At 37.0% G+C, this 22,830-nt stretch overlaps 1 protein-coding gene across 2 annotated transcripts in view; it reads right to left on the bottom strand.

Annotated features, from left to right (window-relative positions):
* The window catches only part of be2 (beta-esterase 2), a 96,711-nt gene continuing 73,881 nt past the window's right edge, over positions 1 to 22,830 (bottom strand). For both annotated transcript variants that reach the window (XM_073074317.1, XM_073074316.1), the window contains exon 10: positions 1 to 223. In XM_073074317.1, coding sequence (XP_072930418.1) covers positions 43 to 223 — 181 coding nt within the window. In that variant the 3' untranslated portion in view covers positions 1 to 42. The remainder of the gene's footprint in view (positions 224 to 22,830) is intronic.

Below are 22,830 nucleotides of genomic sequence, written 5' to 3'. Positions count from 1 at the left end.
TTAATGAACGTATTTATTAATAACAAATATGTAACAATGTATCTAGAGTTCGTCGGAGAAGCGTCGGCGACGAACGTTGTGCCACAGGGGCAGATCTCCCCAGATCCGCGAGCGAGCCGCCAGGTGGCGCTGCATGGCCGGCTGCGAGCCTATCTCCAAGTACTCCAGGTTGCTCGACGCCGCTACCCACTTGAATGGCAGCTGTTCTGGTTCGTTGGGGTCACTGAAATTACACATTTAGTTTTATAATACGAGTAACAAATAAGCGTAAGGAATGCTTATTTTAAATAATTTTAAACAGGAATACTTTAGGTTATCAAAATATATGTGTATTTTTCTTCAATTATACTAATTATTCGTGTTTTTTAGATATAGTGTACATGAGATGGCCGAAAATGAAACATCCTTTGCATATTTGCATCTATGTACTTTGCATCCTTAATCCTTAAGGATTAGTATACCAATGTATGGAAAAATATGTATTTTCTTAAAAAAAATCCTTTTTGTTTAATTTGTCACATAACATTACTTCCCAGAATTTGATCCTTATAAGCGACACTATCAGATAGTGGAATAATATAGAGGGTGTATTTTTTTTTCAAAATGAGCTCGTTCGATTCCCGGCTTGGGAAAAAGTTATTATAAAAAACTCAATGATGCATTTTTAGTTTTTATCAAAATCGGCCTCGTAACTCCTTTCAGCATTTTTCGCTAATCCTTATAGTTTCGGATTTGGCCCTGAAGGCCCGTTTGAAAAATTCACCCTGTACAAGTTAAATAACCCATTCAAGAAACTATTGTAAAAAAGTTTTATTTCGGCAGTTTCACTTTAATCCTAGCTAAGAACACTTTTTATAAAGCTATTCTTTAAATAATAATAAAAACTAAATAAAAATTGAAACTAAAATCAATAAATAATATTTATTTTTACACACCATGTAGCAGTCGTTCTATCTCTTTCACTCCCTTATTTTGTATACTCAGAATTAGGAACCAAATACATCAGAATAAGGATTTTTACATGAGAATTAGGTTTTTCTGACTTATTTCACATTTAATTTAAATACACATTTAAATCAATATTTTACCGTAAAATGTCGAGTCTATTTCAAAAGTACAGATAATAAAGCTTCTGATAAAATTACCTAATTCATTATTAAGCCATAGTAAATGCTTAATATTTGACGGCTCTTTCTAGTTTTGGTGAAAATACCGCGGAAAAAGGTGACTTTACCTTATAACAAAATATTTTGGGATTTGTTGAATTTTACGAAAATAAAATAAATAATTTTTATAATTAAAAATCTAAAGATTTTTTACTTTTAACTATTGGTCAAAAATAACTGAATCAAAGTAAAAGCAATACGATGTGGCATGGAGATAACAATGCATGAAAATGTCAAAAGATGTCGCTGTACGAAAACCTGAATCACGGTAACGACTTTACTTCGTAGTTACTATAAGAAGTGCACCACAGGAATTTAAATTCAGTGTATCTCTCTATGATATTGATATTTTTGAAAGCCAATTGACACCGCAAGGTGATCAGGCATAATTATTTTATAACGGTGACTAATGAGGACCGTACGTCGGGCCCGTCCATACTCCATCGATTTGTTTTAACAGGGCATGGATGCGTTGGATAACCGGAAAGCATGAAAACCAGTTACAATGGGAATAGGATAGATAGAAAATATTTTAAGAACTCACAAAGCCGACATAGCTCACAAACCGATTTGAACATTTAATTCTATAAATCACTGTCAATAAATACTTATCTTCATCATAGTGGTGAGTGATTATCTTTTTATTAATGACTAGAGGGCAGTCGCGCGCGCGCAGCGTATCGTTATCGATAGGTAGGTATAGTGCCCACGCGGTGTCCATATTTTCAGATTTTTATAAGTCTAATTTCGTTGAGAATTACTATGCAGTTTATTAGTAGTCTCCTTGCATTATAGTTTTAATGGTAACTTAAGGCTGTTAATTATGGTGCCTTTCGATATGTACAGTCTTTTACCTTTCACACGGTATAAAGAAGAGGATTTTATGGTAATGTGGCAAAATTCCGCAAATTGTCAATAGATGACGTCACAAGTATTCTGAATCACGCTATGAAAATTTCTACATACGCACGCTATGAAAGTTTTCTACGTGTAAATTAGTTCAGCAGCGGAGCCTCTTAATGACTACAAGTTCTCTTATAGACAATCGAAACAGCTTCTAGAGTCCGCGCCAAACTTCTAGTCCACTATGAATTTACAAATAACTCGCGTCGCAACAGCAGATTGTAGATATTAGTGGGACAAAGACAGCGCGAGACCCCCCCGGCACCCGCCCGCTGCCCGCTCTCACCCCCGAGTACAAGGCTGCGTTACTGCTTGGCCACAGCCAACAGCAGCGCGGATTGCAGCGCTACTTACGGTGCGGTGAGCGTTGCGCAACGAAAACAAATGTACGATAACTTATGAAGTATGCCACAGCTACGGGCGGCGCGGCGTGCGATTGAAACAAATGTACTAACGAGTATGTGCTCGTTCACGTTGACTCGCGGGCGCAGTGGCGGGCGCGGTGCCGAAATATCAAACATATGTCGTAATATCCAAGTGTTCACGTACAACACGCACGTGCGGTCAGGTAGCGTCAAACTAGCGACAAAGCGTAAGAGTCCCTTGTGCGCATTCACGTCGAACTAGCGGCAAAACGCGCGGTTCACTCGCGACGTCAGATAACTTCAAACATTTTGATCTTGTCGCTAGAAACATAGATGGCACGTTTATTATGACGCCCTTCAATACAGATGAGTTTTTTAGTGTTGTTCAGGCTAAAACTCCGTAATGTAATCGAATGATCCTTAGAGAAGTTGCTGACGACCTTAATATATCGATTGGCTCGTGCCATCTGCCAAAAGTGGACTGCAGTAGTTCGTAAACAAAGAAACGAACATGATTGGGTGCCTTCGCAACGTACCACAATTTGTTCAGAGCATTTTAATGCAGATAGTAAATATACTTCAGTTACAGAACGTGCACTTTTTTGCACTTTGCACAACAAAAACCGATTTGCAAACAAAATCATAATGAAATGTTTGCATTGCATCATCAAATCGTATCTAAATAAAACTTGAGTAATGATTACAAACAGAAAATGTAAAAAAACCGTTAAGAAACCGTATTATAGAAATGTTTGTTCATTAAAAAAAAAAACCAATTCTACTTGTTACTTATACCATTCAAAAAGACGACCGCCACACTAAATCATCGCCTTTATAAATTATAATCGAAACGTAGGACATATAAACCTATCAACAACAACATATCGAAATATATCAACAGTGTTAAACGCACTGCTAAAGTCCATCATTGTCCAGCATTGGATTTTTTGGGTAAAGGAATAACAATGGCGTCTTTCCAAGAAGAGGGAAAAGTGTTGTGGTGGATGGAACTATTTACCATGAAGGTAATAGTAGGAAGGAGTAAGTCGAGGAGGGACATGATCATTTCACGGCTAACGCAATCACTTCCGACCATTTGACATTTGGCATTTGAGGAAATAGAGAGTATCGCCCTCTCCACATCACGATCCGAAAATTGACTAAGCGAAAAAAAGGAGAATTTGGATTGGGAATATTTGATAAGTGATTTATCTTTCGTTTTGCTATCGATGCAAGAAGTAGCAGCATGACGATTTAAATCGTTTAAGTCTAGATTGTTTGGATGTTCATTCTTAGGTTTTTTCTCAATTCCTAACATTTTGAGAAATTTCCAGATCCTACTAACTATGGTCTCCATATTGTACAGATTTGTGTATATCAATTTTACACGCCATATGGCGTCGCTGTAAATCTCGGCACATCATTGTACCGATCAAGATTATCAGCACTAGCATCTTACTTGTATTTCGACATTTGTACTTGTAAAGTCGCCATACGTCCTGTTTTAAACGGGACAGTTCCTTTTTTTCAATGCTTCGTCCCGTTGTCCCTAAAATGAATCGTTGGCCTTGTCAATCAAGTAACAGTAAATAGTATAATTGTGAAAAAAACATGAGGTGCTCCATTTATCAAACTCAATGATGCATTTTTAGTTTTTATCAAAATCGGCCTCGTAACTCCTTTCAGCATTTTTCGCTAATCCTTATAGTTTCGGATTTGGCCCTGAAGGCCCGTTTGAAAAATTCACCCTGTACAAGTTAAATAACCCATTCAAGAAACTATTGTAAAAAAGTTTTATTTCGGCAGTTTCACTTTAATCCTAGCTAAGAACACTTTTTATAAAGCTATTCTTTAAATAATAATAAAAACTAAATAAAAATTGAAACTAAAATCAATAAATAATATTTATTTTTACACACCATGTAGCAGTCGTTCTATCTCTTTCACTCCCTTATTTTGTATACTCAGAATTAGGAACCAAATACATCAGAATAAGGATTTTTACATGAGAATTAGGTTTTTCTGACTTATTTCACATTTAATTTAAATACACATTTAAATCAATATTTTACCGTAAAATGTCGAGTCTATTTCAAAAGTACAGATAATAAAGCTTCTGATAAAATTACCTAATTCATTATTAAGCCATAGTAAATGCTTAATATTTGACGGCTCTTTCTAGTTTTGGTGAAAATACCGCGGAAAAAGGTGACTTTACCTTATAACAAAATATTTTGGGATTTGTTGAATTTTACGAAAATAAAATAAATAATTTTTATAATTAAAAATCTAAAGATTTTTTACTTTTAACTATTGGTCAAAAATAACTGAATCAAAGTAAAAGCAATACGATGTGGCATGGAGATAACAATGCATGAAAATGTCAAAAGATGTCGCTGTACGAAAACCTGAATCACGGTAACGACTTTACTTCGTAGTTACTATAAGAAGTGCACCACAGGAATTTAAATTCAGTGTATCTCTCTATGATATTGATATTTTTGAAAGCCAATTGACACCGCAAGGTGATCAGGCATAATTATTTTATAACGGTGACTAATGAGGACCGTACGTCGGGCCCGTCCATACTCCATCGATTTGTTTTAACAGGGCATGGATGCGTTGGATAACCGGAAAGCATGAAAACCAGTTACAATGGGAATAGGATAGATAGAAAATATTTTAAGAACTCACAAAGCCGACATAGCTCACAAACCGATTTGAACATTTAATTCTATAAATCACTGTCAATAAATACTTATCTTCATCATAGTGGTGAGTGATTATCTTTTTATTAATGACTAGAGGGCAGTCGCGCGCGCGCAGCGTATCGTTATCGATAGGTAGGTATAGTGCCCACGCGGTGTCCATATTTTCAGATTTTTATAAGTCTAATTTCGTTGAGAATTACTATGCAGTTTATTAGTAGTCTCCTTGCATTATAGTTTTAATGGTAACTTAAGGCTGTTAATTATGGTGCCTTTCGATATGTACAGTCTTTTACCTTTCACACGGTATAAAGAAGAGGATTTTATGGTAATGTGGCAAAATTCCGCAAATTGTCAATAGATGACGTCACAAGTATTCTGAATCACGCTATGAAAATTTCTACATACGCACGCTATGAAAGTTTTCTACGTGTAAATTAGTTCAGCAGCGGAGCCTCTTAATGACTACAAGTTCTCTTATAGACAATCGAAACAGCTTCTAGAGTCCGCGCCAAACTTCTAGTCCACTATGAATTTACAAATAACTCGCGTCGCAACAGCAGATTGTAGATATTAGTGGGACAAAGACAGCGCGAGACCCCCCCGGCACCCGCCCGCTGCCCGCTCTCACCCCCGAGTACAAGGCTGCGTTACTGCTTGGCCACAGCCAACAGCAGCGCGGATTGCAGCGCTACTTACGGTGCGGTGAGCGTTGCGCAACGAAAACAAATGTACGATAACTTATGAAGTATGCCACAGCTACGGGCGGCGCGGCGTGCGATTGAAACAAATGTACTAACGAGTATGTGCTCGTTCACGTTGACTCGCGGGCGCAGTGGCGGGCGCGGTGCCGAAATATCAAACATATGTCGTAATATCCAAGTGTTCACGTACAACACGCACGTGCGGTCAGGTAGCGTCAAACTAGCGACAAAGCGTAAGAGTCCCTTGTGCGCATTCACGTCGAACTAGCGGCAAAACGCGCGGTTCACTCGCGACGTCAGATAACTTCAAACATTTTGATCTTGTCGCTAGAAACATAGATGGCACGTTTATTATGACGCCCTTCAATACAGATGAGTTTTTTAGTGTTGTTCAGGCTAAAACTCCGTAATGTAATCGAATGATCCTTAGAGAAGTTGCTGACGACCTTAATATATCGATTGGCTCGTGCCATCTGCCAAAAGTGGACTGCAGTAGTTCGTAAACAAAGAAACGAACATGATTGGGTGCCTTCGCAACGTACCACAATTTGTTCAGAGCATTTTAATGCAGATAGTAAATATACTTCAGTTACAGAACGTGCACTTTTTTGCACTTTGCACAACAAAAACCGATTTGCAAACAAAATCATAATGAAATGTTTGCATTGCATCATCAAATCGTATCTAAATAAAACTTGAGTAATGATTACAAACAGAAAATGTAAAAAAACCGTTAAGAAACCGTATTATAGAAATGTTTGTTCATTAAAAAAAAAAACCAATTCTACTTGTTACTTATACCATTCAAAAAGACGACCGCCACACTAAATCATCGCCTTTATAAATTATAATCGAAACGTAGGACATATAAACCTATCAACAACAACATATCGAAATATATCAACAGTGTTAAACGCACTGCTAAAGTCCATCATTGTCCAGCATTGGATTTTTTGGGTAAAGGAATAACAATGGCGTCTTTCCAAGAAGAGGGAAAAGTGTTGTGGTGGATGGAACTATTTACCATGAAGGTAATAGTAGGAAGGAGTAAGTCGAGGAGGGACATGATCATTTCACGGCTAACGCAATCACTTCCGACCATTTGACATTTGGCATTTGAGGAAATAGAGAGTATCGCCCTCTCCACATCACGATCCGAAAATTGACTAAGCGAAAAAAAGGAGAATTTGGATTGGGAATATTTGATAAGTGATTTATCTTTCGTTTTGCTATCGATGCAAGAAGTAGCAGCATGACGATTTAAATCGTTTAAGTCTAGATTGTTTGGATGTTCATTCTTAGGTTTTTTCTCAATTCCTAACATTTTGAGAAATTTCCAGATCCTACTAACTATGGTCTCCATATTGTACAGATTTGTGTATATCAATTTTACACGCCATATGGCGTCGCTGTAAATCTCGGCACATCATTGTACCGATCAAGATTATCAGCACTAGCATCTTACTTGTATTTCGACATTTGTACTTGTAAAGTCGCCATACGTCCTGTTTTAAACGGGACAGTTCCTTTTTTTCAATGCTTCGTCCCGTTGTCCCTAAAATGAATCGTTGGCCTTGTCAATCAAGTAACAGTAAATAGTATAATTGTGAAAAAAACATGAGGTGCTCCATTTATCAAACTCAATGATGCATTTTTAGTTTTTATCAAAATCGGCCTCGTAACTCCTTTCAGCATTTTTCGCTAATCCTTATAGTTTCGGATTTGGCCCTGAAGGCCCGTTTGAAAAATTCACCCTGTACAAGTTAAATAACCCATTCAAGAAACTATTGTAAAAAAGTTTTATTTCGGCAGTTTCACTTTAATCCTAGCTAAGAACACTTTTTATAAAGCTATTCTTTAAATAATAATAAAAACTAAATAAAAATTGAAACTAAAATCAATAAATAATATTTATTTTTACACACCATGTAGCAGTCGTTCTATCTCTTTCACTCCCTTATTTTGTATACTCAGAATTAGGAACCAAATACATCAGAATAAGGATTTTTACATGAGAATTAGGTTTTTCTGACTTATTTCACATTTAATTTAAATACACATTTAAATCAATATTTTACCGTAAAATGTCGAGTCTATTTCAAAAGTACAGATAATAAAGCTTCTGATAAAATTACCTAATTCATTATTAAGCCATAGTAAATGCTTAATATTTGACGGCTCTTTCTAGTTTTGGTGAAAATACCGCGGAAAAAGGTGACTTTACCTTATAACAAAATATTTTGGGATTTGTTGAATTTTACGAAAATAAAATAAATAATTTTTATAATTAAAAATCTAAAGATTTTTTACTTTTAACTATTGGTCAAAAATAACTGAATCAAAGTAAAAGCAATACGATGTGGCATGGAGATAACAATGCATGAAAATGTCAAAAGATGTCGCTGTACGAAAACCTGAATCACGGTAACGACTTTACTTCGTAGTTACTATAAGAAGTGCACCACAGGAATTTAAATTCAGTGTATCTCTCTATGATATTGATATTTTTGAAAGCCAATTGACACCGCAAGGTGATCAGGCATAATTATTTTATAACGGTGACTAATGAGGACCGTACGTCGGGCCCGTCCATACTCCATCGATTTGTTTTAACAGGGCATGGATGCGTTGGATAACCGGAAAGCATGAAAACCAGTTACAATGGGAATAGGATAGATAGAAAATATTTTAAGAACTCACAAAGCCGACATAGCTCACAAACCGATTTGAACATTTAATTCTATAAATCACTGTCAATAAATACTTATCTTCATCATAGTGGTGAGTGATTATCTTTTTATTAATGACTAGAGGGCAGTCGCGCGCGCGCAGCGTATCGTTATCGATAGGTAGGTATAGTGCCCACGCGGTGTCCATATTTTCAGATTTTTATAAGTCTAATTTCGTTGAGAATTACTATGCAGTTTATTAGTAGTCTCCTTGCATTATAGTTTTAATGGTAACTTAAGGCTGTTAATTATGGTGCCTTTCGATATGTACAGTCTTTTACCTTTCACACGGTATAAAGAAGAGGATTTTATGGTAATGTGGCAAAATTCCGCAAATTGTCAATAGATGACGTCACAAGTATTCTGAATCACGCTATGAAAATTTCTACATACGCACGCTATGAAAGTTTTCTACGTGTAAATTAGTTCAGCAGCGGAGCCTCTTAATGACTACAAGTTCTCTTATAGACAATCGAAACAGCTTCTAGAGTCCGCGCCAAACTTCTAGTCCACTATGAATTTACAAATAACTCGCGTCGCAACAGCAGATTGTAGATATTAGTGGGACAAAGACAGCGCGAGACCCCCCCGGCACCCGCCCGCTGCCCGCTCTCACCCCCGAGTACAAGGCTGCGTTACTGCTTGGCCACAGCCAACAGCAGCGCGGATTGCAGCGCTACTTACGGTGCGGTGAGCGTTGCGCAACGAAAACAAATGTACGATAACTTATGAAGTATGCCACAGCTACGGGCGGCGCGGCGTGCGATTGAAACAAATGTACTAACGAGTATGTGCTCGTTCACGTTGACTCGCGGGCGCAGTGGCGGGCGCGGTGCCGAAATATCAAACATATGTCGTAATATCCAAGTGTTCACGTACAACACGCACGTGCGGTCAGGTAGCGTCAAACTAGCGACAAAGCGTAAGAGTCCCTTGTGCGCATTCACGTCGAACTAGCGGCAAAACGCGCGGTTCACTCGCGACGTCAGATAACTTCAAACATTTTGATCTTGTCGCTAGAAACATAGATGGCACGTTTATTATGACGCCCTTCAATACAGATGAGTTTTTTAGTGTTGTTCAGGCTAAAACTCCGTAATGTAATCGAATGATCCTTAGAGAAGTTGCTGACGACCTTAATATATCGATTGGCTCGTGCCATCTGCCAAAAGTGGACTGCAGTAGTTCGTAAACAAAGAAACGAACATGATTGGGTGCCTTCGCAACGTACCACAATTTGTTCAGAGCATTTTAATGCAGATAGTAAATATACTTCAGTTACAGAACGTGCACTTTTTTGCACTTTGCACAACAAAAACCGATTTGCAAACAAAATCATAATGAAATGTTTGCATTGCATCATCAAATCGTATCTAAATAAAACTTGAGTAATGATTACAAACAGAAAATGTAAAAAAACCGTTAAGAAACCGTATTATAGAAATGTTTGTTCATTAAAAAAAAAAACCAATTCTACTTGTTACTTATACCATTCAAAAAGACGACCGCCACACTAAATCATCGCCTTTATAAATTATAATCGAAACGTAGGACATATAAACCTATCAACAACAACATATCGAAATATATCAACAGTGTTAAACGCACTGCTAAAGTCCATCATTGTCCAGCATTGGATTTTTTGGGTAAAGGAATAACAATGGCGTCTTTCCAAGAAGAGGGAAAAGTGTTGTGGTGGATGGAACTATTTACCATGAAGGTAATAGTAGGAAGGAGTAAGTCGAGGAGGGACATGATCATTTCACGGCTAACGCAATCACTTCCGACCATTTGACATTTGGCATTTGAGGAAATAGAGAGTATCGCCCTCTCCACATCACGATCCGAAAATTGACTAAGCGAAAAAAAGGAGAATTTGGATTGGGAATATTTGATAAGTGATTTATCTTTCGTTTTGCTATCGATGCAAGAAGTAGCAGCATGACGATTTAAATCGTTTAAGTCTAGATTGTTTGGATGTTCATTCTTAGGTTTTTTCTCAATTCCTAACATTTTGAGAAATTTCCAGATCCTACTAACTATGGTCTCCATATTGTACAGATTTGTGTATATCAATTTTACACGCCATATGGCGTCGCTGTAAATCTCGGCACATCATTGTACCGATCAAGATTATCAGCACTAGCATCTTACTTGTATTTCGACATTTGTACTTGTAAAGTCGCCATACGTCCTGTTTTAAACGGGACAGTTCCTTTTTTTCAATGCTTCGTCCCGTTGTCCCTAAAATGAATCGTTGGCCTTGTCAATCAAGTAACAGTAAATAGTATAATTGTGAAAAAAACATGAGGTGCTCCATTTATCAAACTCAATGATGCATTTTTAGTTTTTATCAAAATCGGCCTCGTAACTCCTTTCAGCATTTTTCGCTAATCCTTATAGTTTCGGATTTGGCCCTGAAGGCCCGTTTGAAAAATTCACCCTGTACAAGTTAAATAACCCATTCAAGAAACTATTGTAAAAAAGTTTTATTTCGGCAGTTTCACTTTAATCCTAGCTAAGAACACTTTTTATAAAGCTATTCTTTAAATAATAATAAAAACTAAATAAAAATTGAAACTAAAATCAATAAATAATATTTATTTTTACACACCATGTAGCAGTCGTTCTATCTCTTTCACTCCCTTATTTTGTATACTCAGAATTAGGAACCAAATACATCAGAATAAGGATTTTTACATGAGAATTAGGTTTTTCTGACTTATTTCACATTTAATTTAAATACACATTTAAATCAATATTTTACCGTAAAATGTCGAGTCTATTTCAAAAGTACAGATAATAAAGCTTCTGATAAAATTACCTAATTCATTATTAAGCCATAGTAAATGCTTAATATTTGACGGCTCTTTCTAGTTTTGGTGAAAATACCGCGGAAAAAGGTGACTTTACCTTATAACAAAATATTTTGGGATTTGTTGAATTTTACGAAAATAAAATAAATAATTTTTATAATTAAAAATCTAAAGATTTTTTACTTTTAACTATTGGTCAAAAATAACTGAATCAAAGTAAAAGCAATACGATGTGGCATGGAGATAACAATGCATGAAAATGTCAAAAGATGTCGCTGTACGAAAACCTGAATCACGGTAACGACTTTACTTCGTAGTTACTATAAGAAGTGCACCACAGGAATTTAAATTCAGTGTATCTCTCTATGATATTGATATTTTTGAAAGCCAATTGACACCGCAAGGTGATCAGGCATAATTATTTTATAACGGTGACTAATGAGGACCGTACGTCGGGCCCGTCCATACTCCATCGATTTGTTTTAACAGGGCATGGATGCGTTGGATAACCGGAAAGCATGAAAACCAGTTACAATGGGAATAGGATAGATAGAAAATATTTTAAGAACTCACAAAGCCGACATAGCTCACAAACCGATTTGAACATTTAATTCTATAAATCACTGTCAATAAATACTTATCTTCATCATAGTGGTGAGTGATTATCTTTTTATTAATGACTAGAGGGCAGTCGCGCGCGCGCAGCGTATCGTTATCGATAGGTAGGTATAGTGCCCACGCGGTGTCCATATTTTCAGATTTTTATAAGTCTAATTTCGTTGAGAATTACTATGCAGTTTATTAGTAGTCTCCTTGCATTATAGTTTTAATGGTAACTTAAGGCTGTTAATTATGGTGCCTTTCGATATGTACAGTCTTTTACCTTTCACACGGTATAAAGAAGAGGATTTTATGGTAATGTGGCAAAATTCCGCAAATTGTCAATAGATGACGTCACAAGTATTCTGAATCACGCTATGAAAATTTCTACATACGCACGCTATGAAAGTTTTCTACGTGTAAATTAGTTCAGCAGCGGAGCCTCTTAATGACTACAAGTTCTCTTATAGACAATCGAAACAGCTTCTAGAGTCCGCGCCAAACTTCTAGTCCACTATGAATTTACAAATAACTCGCGTCGCAACAGCAGATTGTAGATATTAGTGGGACAAAGACAGCGCGAGACCCCCCCGGCACCCGCCCGCTGCCCGCTCTCACCCCCGAGTACAAGGCTGCGTTACTGCTTGGCCACAGCCAACAGCAGCGCGGATTGCAGCGCTACTTACGGTGCGGTGAGCGTTGCGCAACGAAAACAAATGTACGATAACTTATGAAGTATGCCACAGCTACGGGCGGCGCGGCGTGCGATTGAAACAAATGTACTAACGAGTATGTGCTCGTTCACGTTGACTCGCGGGCGCAGTGGCGGGCGCGGTGCCGAAATATCAAACATATGTCGTAATATCCAAGTGTTCACGTACAACACGCACGTGCGGTCAGGTAGCGTCAAACTAGCGACAAAGCGTAAGAGTCCCTTGTGCGCATTCACGTCGAACTAGCGGCAAAACGCGCGGTTCACTCGCGACGTCAGATAACTTCAAACATTTTGATCTTGTCGCTAGAAACATAGATGGCACGTTTATTATGACGCCCTTCAATACAGATGAGTTTTTTAGTGTTGTTCAGGCTAAAACTCCGTAATGTAATCGAATGATCCTTAGAGAAGTTGCTGACGACCTTAATATATCGATTGGCTCGTGCCATCTGCCAAAAGTGGACTGCAGTAGTTCGTAAACAAAGAAACGAACATGATTGGGTGCCTTCGCAACGTACCACAATTTGTTCAGAGCATTTTAATGCAGATAGTAAATATACTTCAGTTACAGAACGTGCACTTTTTTGCACTTTGCACAACAAAAACCGATTTGCAAACAAAATCATAATGAAATGTTTGCATTGCATCATCAAATCGTATCTAAATAAAACTTGAGTAATGATTACAAACAGAAAATGTAAAAAAACCGTTAAGAAACCGTATTATAGAAATGTTTGTTCATTAAAAAAAAAAACCAATTCTACTTGTTACTTATACCATTCAAAAAGACGACCGCCACACTAAATCATCGCCTTTATAAATTATAATCGAAACGTAGGACATATAAACCTATCAACAACAACATATCGAAATATATCAACAGTGTTAAACGCACTGCTAAAGTCCATCATTGTCCAGCATTGGATTTTTTGGGTAAAGGAATAACAATGGCGTCTTTCCAAGAAGAGGGAAAAGTGTTGTGGTGGATGGAACTATTTACCATGAAGGTAATAGTAGGAAGGAGTAAGTCGAGGAGGGACATGATCATTTCACGGCTAACGCAATCACTTCCGACCATTTGACATTTGGCATTTGAGGAAATAGAGAGTATCGCCCTCTCCACATCACGATCCGAAAATTGACTAAGCGAAAAAAAGGAGAATTTGGATTGGGAATATTTGATAAGTGATTTATCTTTCGTTTTGCTATCGATGCAAGAAGTAGCAGCATGACGATTTAAATCGTTTAAGTCTAGATTGTTTGGATGTTCATTCTTAGGTTTTTTCTCAATTCCTAACATTTTGAGAAATTTCCAGATCCTACTAACTATGGTCTCCATATTGTACAGATTTGTGTATATCAATTTTACACGCCATATGGCGTCGCTGTAAATCTCGGCACATCATTGTACCGATCAAGATTATCAGCACTAGCATCTTACTTGTATTTCGACATTTGAACTTGTAAAGTCGCCATACGTCCTGTTTTGAACGGGACAGTTCCTTTTTTTCAATGCTTCGTCCCGTTGTCCCTAAAATGAATCGTTGGCCTTGTCAATCAAGTAACAGTAAATAGTATAATTGTGAAAAAAACATGAGGTGCTCCATTTATCAAACTCAATGATGCATTTTTAGTTTTTATCAAAATCGGCCTCGTAACTCCTTTCAGCATTTTTCGCTAATCCTTATAGTTTCGGATTTGGCCCTGAAGGCCCGTTTGAAAAATTCACCCTGTACAAGTTAAATAACCCATTCAAGAAACTATTGTAAAAAAGTTTTATTTCGGCAGTTTCACTTTAATCCTAGCTAAGAACACTTTTTATAAAGCTATTCTTTAAATAATAATAAAAACTAAATAAAAATTGAAACTAAAATCAATAAATAATATTTATTTTTACACACCATGTAGCAGTCGTTCTATCTCTTTCACTCCCTTATTTTGTATACTCAGAATTAGGAACCAAATACATCAGAATAAGGATTTTTACATGAGAATTAGGTTTTTCTGACTTATTTCACATTTAATTTAAATACACATTTAAATCAATATTTTACCGTAAAATGTCGAGTCTATTTCAAAAGTACAGATAATAAAGCTTCTGATAAAATTACCTAATTCATTATTAAGCCATAGTAAATGCTTAATATTTGACGGCTCTTTCTAGTTTTGGTGAAAATACCGCGGAAAAAGGTGACTTTACCTTATAACAAAATATTTTGGGATTTGTTGAATTTTACGAAAATAAAATAAATAATTTTTATAATTAAAAATCTAAAGATTTTTTACTTTTAACTATTGGTCAAAAATAACTGAATCAAAGTAAAAGCAATACGATGTGGCATGGAGATAACAATGCATGAAAATGTCAAAAGATGTCGCTGTACGAAAACCTGAATCACGGTAACGACTTTACTTCGTAGTTACTATAAGAAGTGCACCACAGGACTTTAAATTCAGTGTATCTCTCTATGATATTGATATTTTTGAAAGCCAATTGACACCGCAAGGTGATCAGGCATAATTATTTTATAACGGTGACTAATGAGGACCGTACGTCGGGCCCGTCCATACTCCATCGATTTGTTTTAACAGGGCATGGATGCGTTGGATAACCGGAAAGCATGAAAACCAGTTACAATGGGAATAGGATAGATAGAAAATATTTTAAGAACTCACAAAGCCGACATAGCTCACAAACCGATTTGAACATTTAATTCTATAAATCACTGTCAATAAATACTTATCTTCATCATAGTGGTGAGTGATTATCTTTTTATTAATGACTAGAGGGCAGTCGCGCGCGCGCAGCGTATCGTTATCGATAGGTAGGTATAGTGCCCACGCGGTGTCCATATTTTCAGATTTTTATAAGTCTAATTTCGTTGAGAATTACTATGCAGTTTATTAGTAGTCTCCTTGCATTATAGTTTTAATGGTAACTTAAGGCTGTTAATTATGGTGCCTTTCGATATGTACAGTCTTTTACCTTTCACACGGTATAAAGAAGAGGATTTTATGGTAATGTGGCAAAATTCCGCAAATTGTCAATAGATGACGTCACAAGTATTCTGAATCACGCTATGAAAATTTCTACATACGCACGCTATGAAAGTTTTCTACGTGTAAATTAGTTCAGCAGCGGAGCCTCTTAATGACTACAAGTTCTCTTATAGACAATCGAAACAGCTTCTAGAGTCCGCGCCAAACTTCTAGTCCACTATGAATTTACAAATAACTCGCGTCGCAACAGCAGATTGTAGATATTAGTGGGACAAAGACAGCGCGAGACCCCCCCGGCACCCGCCCGCTGCCCGCTCTCACCCCCGAGTACAAGGCTGCGTTACTGCTTGGCCACAGCCAACAGCAGCGCGGATTGCAGCGCTACTTACGGTGCGGTGAGCGTTGCGCAACGAAAACAAATGTACGATAACTTATGAAGTATGCCACAGCTACGGGCGGCGCGGCGTGCGATTGAAACAAATGTACTAACGAGTATGTGCTCGTTCACGTTGACTCGCGGGCGCAGTGGCGGGCGCGGTGCCGAAATATCAAACATATGTCGTAATATCCAAGTGTTCACGTACAACACGCACGTGCGGTCAGGTAGCGTCAAACTAGCGACAAAGCGTAAGAGTCCCTTGTGCGCATTCACGTCGAACTAGCGGCAAAACGCGCGGTTCACTCGCGACGTCAGATAACTTCAAACATTTTGATCTTGTCGCTAGAAACATAGATGGCACGTTTATTATGACGCCCTTCAATACAGATGAGTTTTTTAGTGTTGTTCAGGCTAAAACTCCGTAATGTAATCGAATGATCCTTAGAGAAGTTGCTGACGACCTTAATATATCGATTGGCTCGTGCCATCTGCCAAAAGTGGACTGCAGTAGTTCGTAAACAAAGAAACGAACATGATTGGGTGCCTTCGCAACGTACCACAATTTGTTCAGAGCATTTTAATGCAGATAGTAAATATACTTCAGTTACAGAACGTGCACTTTTTTGCACTTTGCACAACAAAAACCGATTTGCAAACAAAATCATAATGAAATGTTTGCATTGCATCATCAAATCGTATCTAAATAAAACTTGAGTAATGATTACAAACAGAAAATGTAAAAAAACCGTTAAGAAACCGTATTATAGAAATGTTTGTTCATTAAAAAAAAAAACCAATTCTACTTGTTACTTATACCATTCAAAAAGACGACCGCCACACTAAATCATCGCCTTTATAAATTATAATCGAAACGTAGGACATATAAACCTATCAACAACAACATATCGAAATATATCAACAGTGTTAAACGCACTGCTAAAGTCCATCATTGTCCAGCATTGGATTTTTTGGGTAAAGGAATAACAATGGCGTCTTTCCAAGAAGAGGGAAAAGTGTTGTGGTGGATGGAACTATTTACCATGAAGGTAATAGTAGGAAGGAGTAAGTCGAGGAGGGACATGATCATTTCACGGCTAACGCAATCACTTCCGACCATTTGACATTTGGCATTTGAGGAAATAGAGAGTATCGCCCTCTCCACATCACGATCCGAAAATTGACTAAGCGAAAAAAAGGAGAATTTGGATTGGGAATATTTGATAAGTGATTTATCTTTCGTTTTGCTATCGATGCAAGAAGTAGCAGCATGACGATTTAAATCGTTTAAGTCTAGATTGTTTGGATGTTCATTCTTAGGTTTTTTCTCAATTCCTAACATTTTGAGAAATTTCCAGATCCTACTAACTATGGTCTCCATATTGTACAGATTTGTGTATATCAATTTTACACGCCATATGGCGTCGCTGTAAATCTCGGCACATCATTGTACCGATCAAGATTATCAGCACTAGCATCTTACTTGTATTTCGACATTTGTACTTGTAAAGTCGCCATACGTCCTGTTTTGAACGGGACAGTTCCTTTTTTTCAATGCTTCGTCCCGTTGTCCCTAAAATGAATCGTTGGCCTTGTCAATCAAGTAACAGTAAATAGTATAATTGTGAAAAAAACATGAGGTGCTCCATTTATCAAACTCAATGATGCATTTTTAGTTTTTATCAAAATCGGCCTCGTAACTCCTTTCAGCATTTTTCGCTAATCCTTATAGTTTCGGATTTGGCCCTGAAGGCCCGTTTGAAAAATTCACCCTGTACAAGTTAAATAACCCATTCAAGAAACTATTGTAAAAAAGTTTTATTTCGGCAGTTTCACTTTAATCCTAGCTAAGAACACTTTTTATAAAGCTATTCTTTAAATAATAATAAAAACTAAATAAAAATTGAAACTAAAATCAATAAATAATATTTATTTTTACACACCATGTAGCAGTCGTTCTATCTCTTTCACTCCCTTATTTTGTATACTCAGAATTAGGAACCAAATACATCAGAATAAGGATTTTTACATGAGAATTAGGTTTTTCTGACTTATTTCACATTTAATTTAAATACACATTTAAATCAATATTTTACCGTAAAATGTCGAGTCTATTTCAAAAGTACAGATAATAAAGCTTCTGATAAAATTACCTAATTCATTATTAAGCCATAGTAAATGCTTAATATTTGACGGCTCTTTCTAGTTTTGGTGAAAATACCGCGGAAAAAGGTGACTTTACCTTATAACAAAATATTTTGGGATTTGTTGAATTTTACGAAAATAAAATAAATAATTTTTATAATTAAAAATCTAAAGATTTTTTACTTTTAACTATTGGTCAAAAATAACTGAATCAAAGTAAAAGCAATACGATGTGGCATGGAGATAACAATGCATGAAAATGTCAAAAGATGTCGCTGTACGAAAACCTGAATCACGGTAACGACTTTACTTCGTAGTTACTATAAGAAGTGCACCACAGGAATTTAAATTCAGTGTATCTCTCTATGATATTGATATTTTTGAAAGCCAATTGACACCGCAAGGTGATCAGGCATAATTATTTTATAACGGTGACTAATGAGGACCGTACGTCGGGCCCGTCCATACTCCATCGATTTGTTTTAACAGGGCATGGATGCGTTGGATAACCGGAAAGCATGAAAACCAGTTACAATGGGAATAGGATAGATAGAAAATATTTTAAGAACTCACAAAGCCGACATAGCTCACAAACCGATTTGAACATTTAATTCTATAAATCACTGTCAATAAATACTTATCTTCATCATAGTGGTGAGTGATTATCTTTTTATTAATGACTAGAGGGCAGTCGCGCGCGCGCAGCGTATCGTTATCGATAGGTAGGTATAGTGCCCACGCGGTGTCCATATTTTCAGATTTTTATAAGTCTAATTTCGTTGAGAATTACTATGCAGTTTATTAGTAGTCTCCTTGCATTATAGTTTTAATGGTAACTTAAGGCTGTTAATTATGGTGCCTTTCGATATGTACAGTCTTTTACCTTTCACACGGTATAAAGAAGAGGATTTTATGGTAATGTGGCAAAATTCCGCAAATTGTCAATAGATGACGTCACAAGTATTCTGAATCACGCTATGAAAATTTCTACATACGCACGCTATGAAAGTTTTCTACGTGTAAATTAGTTCAGCAGCGGAGCCTCTTAATGACTACAAGTTCTCTTATAGACAATCGAAACAGCTTCTAGAGTCCGCGCCAAACTTCTAGTCCACTATGAATTTACAAATAACTCGCGTCGCAACAGCAGATTGTAGATATTAGTGGGACAAAGACAGCGCGAGACCCCCCCGGCACCCGCCCGCTGCCCGCTCTCACCCCCGAGTACAAGGCTGCGTTACTGCTTGGCCACAGCCAACAGCAGCGCGGATTGCAGCGCTACTTACGGTGCGGTGAGCGTTGCGCAACGAAAACAAATGTACGATAACTTATGAAGTATGCCACAGCTACGGGCGGCGCGGCGTGCGATTGAAACAAATGTACTAACGAGTATGTGCTCGTTCACGTTGACTCGCGGGCGCAGTGGCGGGCGCGGTGCCGAAATATCAAACATATGTCGTAATATCCAAGTGTTCACGTACAACACGCACGTGCGGTCAGGTAGCGTCAAACTAGCGACAAAGCGTAAGAGTCCCTTGTGCGCATTCACGTCGAACTAGCGGCAAAACGCGCGGTTCACTCGCGACGTCAGATAACTTCAAACATTTTGATCTTGTCGCTAGAAACATAGATGGCACGTTTATTATGACGCCCTTCAATACAGATGAGTTTTTTAGTGTTGTTCAGGCTAAAACTCCGTAATGTAATCGAATGATCCTTAGAGAAGTTGCTGACGACCTTAATATATCGATTGGCTCGTGCCATCTGCCAAAAGTGGACTGCAGTAGTTCGTAAACAAAGAAACGAACATGATTGGGTGCCTTCGCAACGTACCACAATTTGTTCAGAGCATTTTAATGCAGATAGTAAATATACTTCAGTTACAGAACGTGCACTTTTTTGCACTTTGCACAACAAAAACCGATTTGCAAACAAAATCATAATGAAATGTTTGCATTGCATCATCAAATCGTATCTAAATAAAACTTGAGTAATGATTACAAACAGAAAATGTAAAAAAACCGTTAAGAAACCGTATTATAGAAATGTTTGTTCATTAAAAAAAAAAACCAATTCTACTTGTTACTTATACCATTCAAAAAGACGACCGCCACACTAAATCATCGCCTTTATAAATTATAATCGAAACGTAGGACATATAAACCTATCAACAACAACATATCGAAATATATCAACAGTGTTAAACGCACTGCTAAAGTCCATCATTGTCCAGCATTGGATTTTTTGGGTAAAGGAATAACAATGGCGTCTTTCCAAGAAGAGGGAAAAGTGTTGTGGTGGATGGAACTATTTACCATGAAGGTAATAGTAGGAAGGAGTAAGTCGAGGAGGGACATGATCATTTCACGGCTAACGCAATCACTTCCGACCATTTGACATTTGGCATTTGAGGAAATAGAGAGTATCGCCCTCTCCACATCACGATCCGAAAATTGACTAAGCGAAAAAAAGGAGAATTTGGATTGGGAATATTTGATAAGTGATTTATCTTTCGTTTTGCTATCGATGCAAGAAGTAGCAGCATGACGATTGAAATCGTTTAAGTCTAGATTGTTTGGATGTTCATTCTTAGGTTTTTTCTCAATTCCTAACATTTTGAGAAATTTCCAGATCCTACTAACTATGGTCTCCATATTGTACAGATTTGTGTATATCAATTTTACACGCCATATGGCGTCGCTGTAAATCTCGGCACATCATTGTACCGATCAAGATTATCAGCACTAGCATCTTACTTGTATTTCGACATTTGAACTTGTAAAGTCGCCATACGTCCTGTTTTGAACGGGACAGTTCCTTTTTTTCAATGCTTCGTCCCGTTGTCCCTAAAATGAATCGTTGGCCTTGTCAATCAAGTAACAGTAAATAGTATAATTGTGAAAAAAACATGAGGTGCTCCATTTATCAAACTCAATGATGCATTTTTAGTTTTTATCAAAATCGGCCTCGTAACTCCTTTCAGCATTTTTCGCTAATCCTTATAGTTTCGGATTTGGCCCTGAAGGCCCGTTTGAAAAATTCACCCTGTACAAGTTAAATAACCCATTCAAGAAACTATTGTAAAAAAGTTTTATTTCGGCAGTTTCACTTTAATCCTAGCTAAGAACACTTTTTATAAAGCTATTCTTTAAATAATAATAAAAACTAAATAAAAATTGAAACTAAAATCAATAAATAATATTTATTTTTACACACCATGTAGCAGTCGTTCTATCTCTTTCACTCCCTTATTTTGTATACTCAGAATTAGGAACCAAATACATCAGAATAAGGATTTTTACATGAGAATTAGGTTTTTCTGACTTATTTCACATTTAATTTAAATACACATTTAAATCAATATTTTACCGTAAAATGTCGAGTCTATTTCAAAAGTACAGATAATAAAGCTTCTGATAAAATTACCTAATTCATTATTAAGCCATAGTAAATGCTTAATATTTGACGGCTCTTTCTAGTTTTGGTGAAAATACCGCGGAAAAAGGTGACTTTACCTTATAACAAAATATTTTGGGATTTGTTGAATTTTACGAAAATAAAATAAATAATTTTTATAATTAAAAATCTAAAGATTTTTTACTTTTAACTATTGGTCAAAAATAACTGAATCAAAGTAAAAGCAATACGATGTGGCATGGAGATAACAATGCATGAAAATGTCAAAAGATGTCGCTGTACGAAAACCTGAATCACGGTAACGACTTTACTTCGTAGTTACTATAAGAAGTGCACCACAGGAATTTAAATTCAGTGTATCTCTCTATGATATTGATATTTTTGAAAGCCAATTGACACCGCAAGGTGATCAGGCATAATTATTTTATAACGGTGACTAATGAGGACCGTACGTCGGGCCCGTCCATACTCCATCGATTTGTTTTAACAGGGCATGGATGCGTTGGATAACCGGAAAGCATGAAAACCAGTTACAATGGGAATAGGATAGATAGAAAATATTTTAAGAACTCACAAAGCCGACATAGCTCACAAACCGATTTGAACATTTAATTCTATAAATCACTGTCAATAAATACTTATCTTCATCATAGTGGTGAGTGATTATCTTTTTATTAATGACTAGAGGGCAGTCGCGCGCGCGCAGCGTATCGTTATCGATAGGTAGGTATAGTGCCCACGCGGTGTCCATATTTTCAGATTTTTATAAGTCTAATTTCGTTGAGAATTACTATGCAGTTTATTAGTAGTCTCCTTGCATTATAGTTTTAATGGTAACTTAAGGCTGTTAATTATGGTGCCTTTCGATATGTACAGTCTTTTACCTTTCACACGGTATAAAGAAGAGGATTTTATGGTAATGTGGCAAAATTCCGCAAATTGTCAATAGATGACGTCACAAGTATTCTGAATCACGCTATGAAAATTTCTACATACGCACGCTATGAAAGTTTTCTACGTGTAAATTAGTTCAGCAGCGGAGCCTCTTAATGACTACAAGTTCTCTTATAGACAATCGAAACAGCTTCTAGAGTCCGCGCCAAACTTCTAGTCCACTATGAATTTACAAATAACTCGCGTCGCAACAGCAGATTGTAGATATTAGTGGGACAAAGACAGCGCGAGA

This window comes from Epargyreus clarus, unplaced genomic scaffold (assembly GCF_041222505.1).
Source record: "Epargyreus clarus isolate Ecla_fem2 unplaced genomic scaffold, WU_Ecla_fem_2.2 ptg000007l, whole genome shotgun sequence".
NCBI lineage: Eukaryota > Metazoa > Arthropoda > Insecta > Lepidoptera > Hesperiidae > Epargyreus > Epargyreus clarus.
Note: the sequence above shows the minus strand (reverse complement) of the source record. Positions and strands in the feature narration are given on the sequence as shown.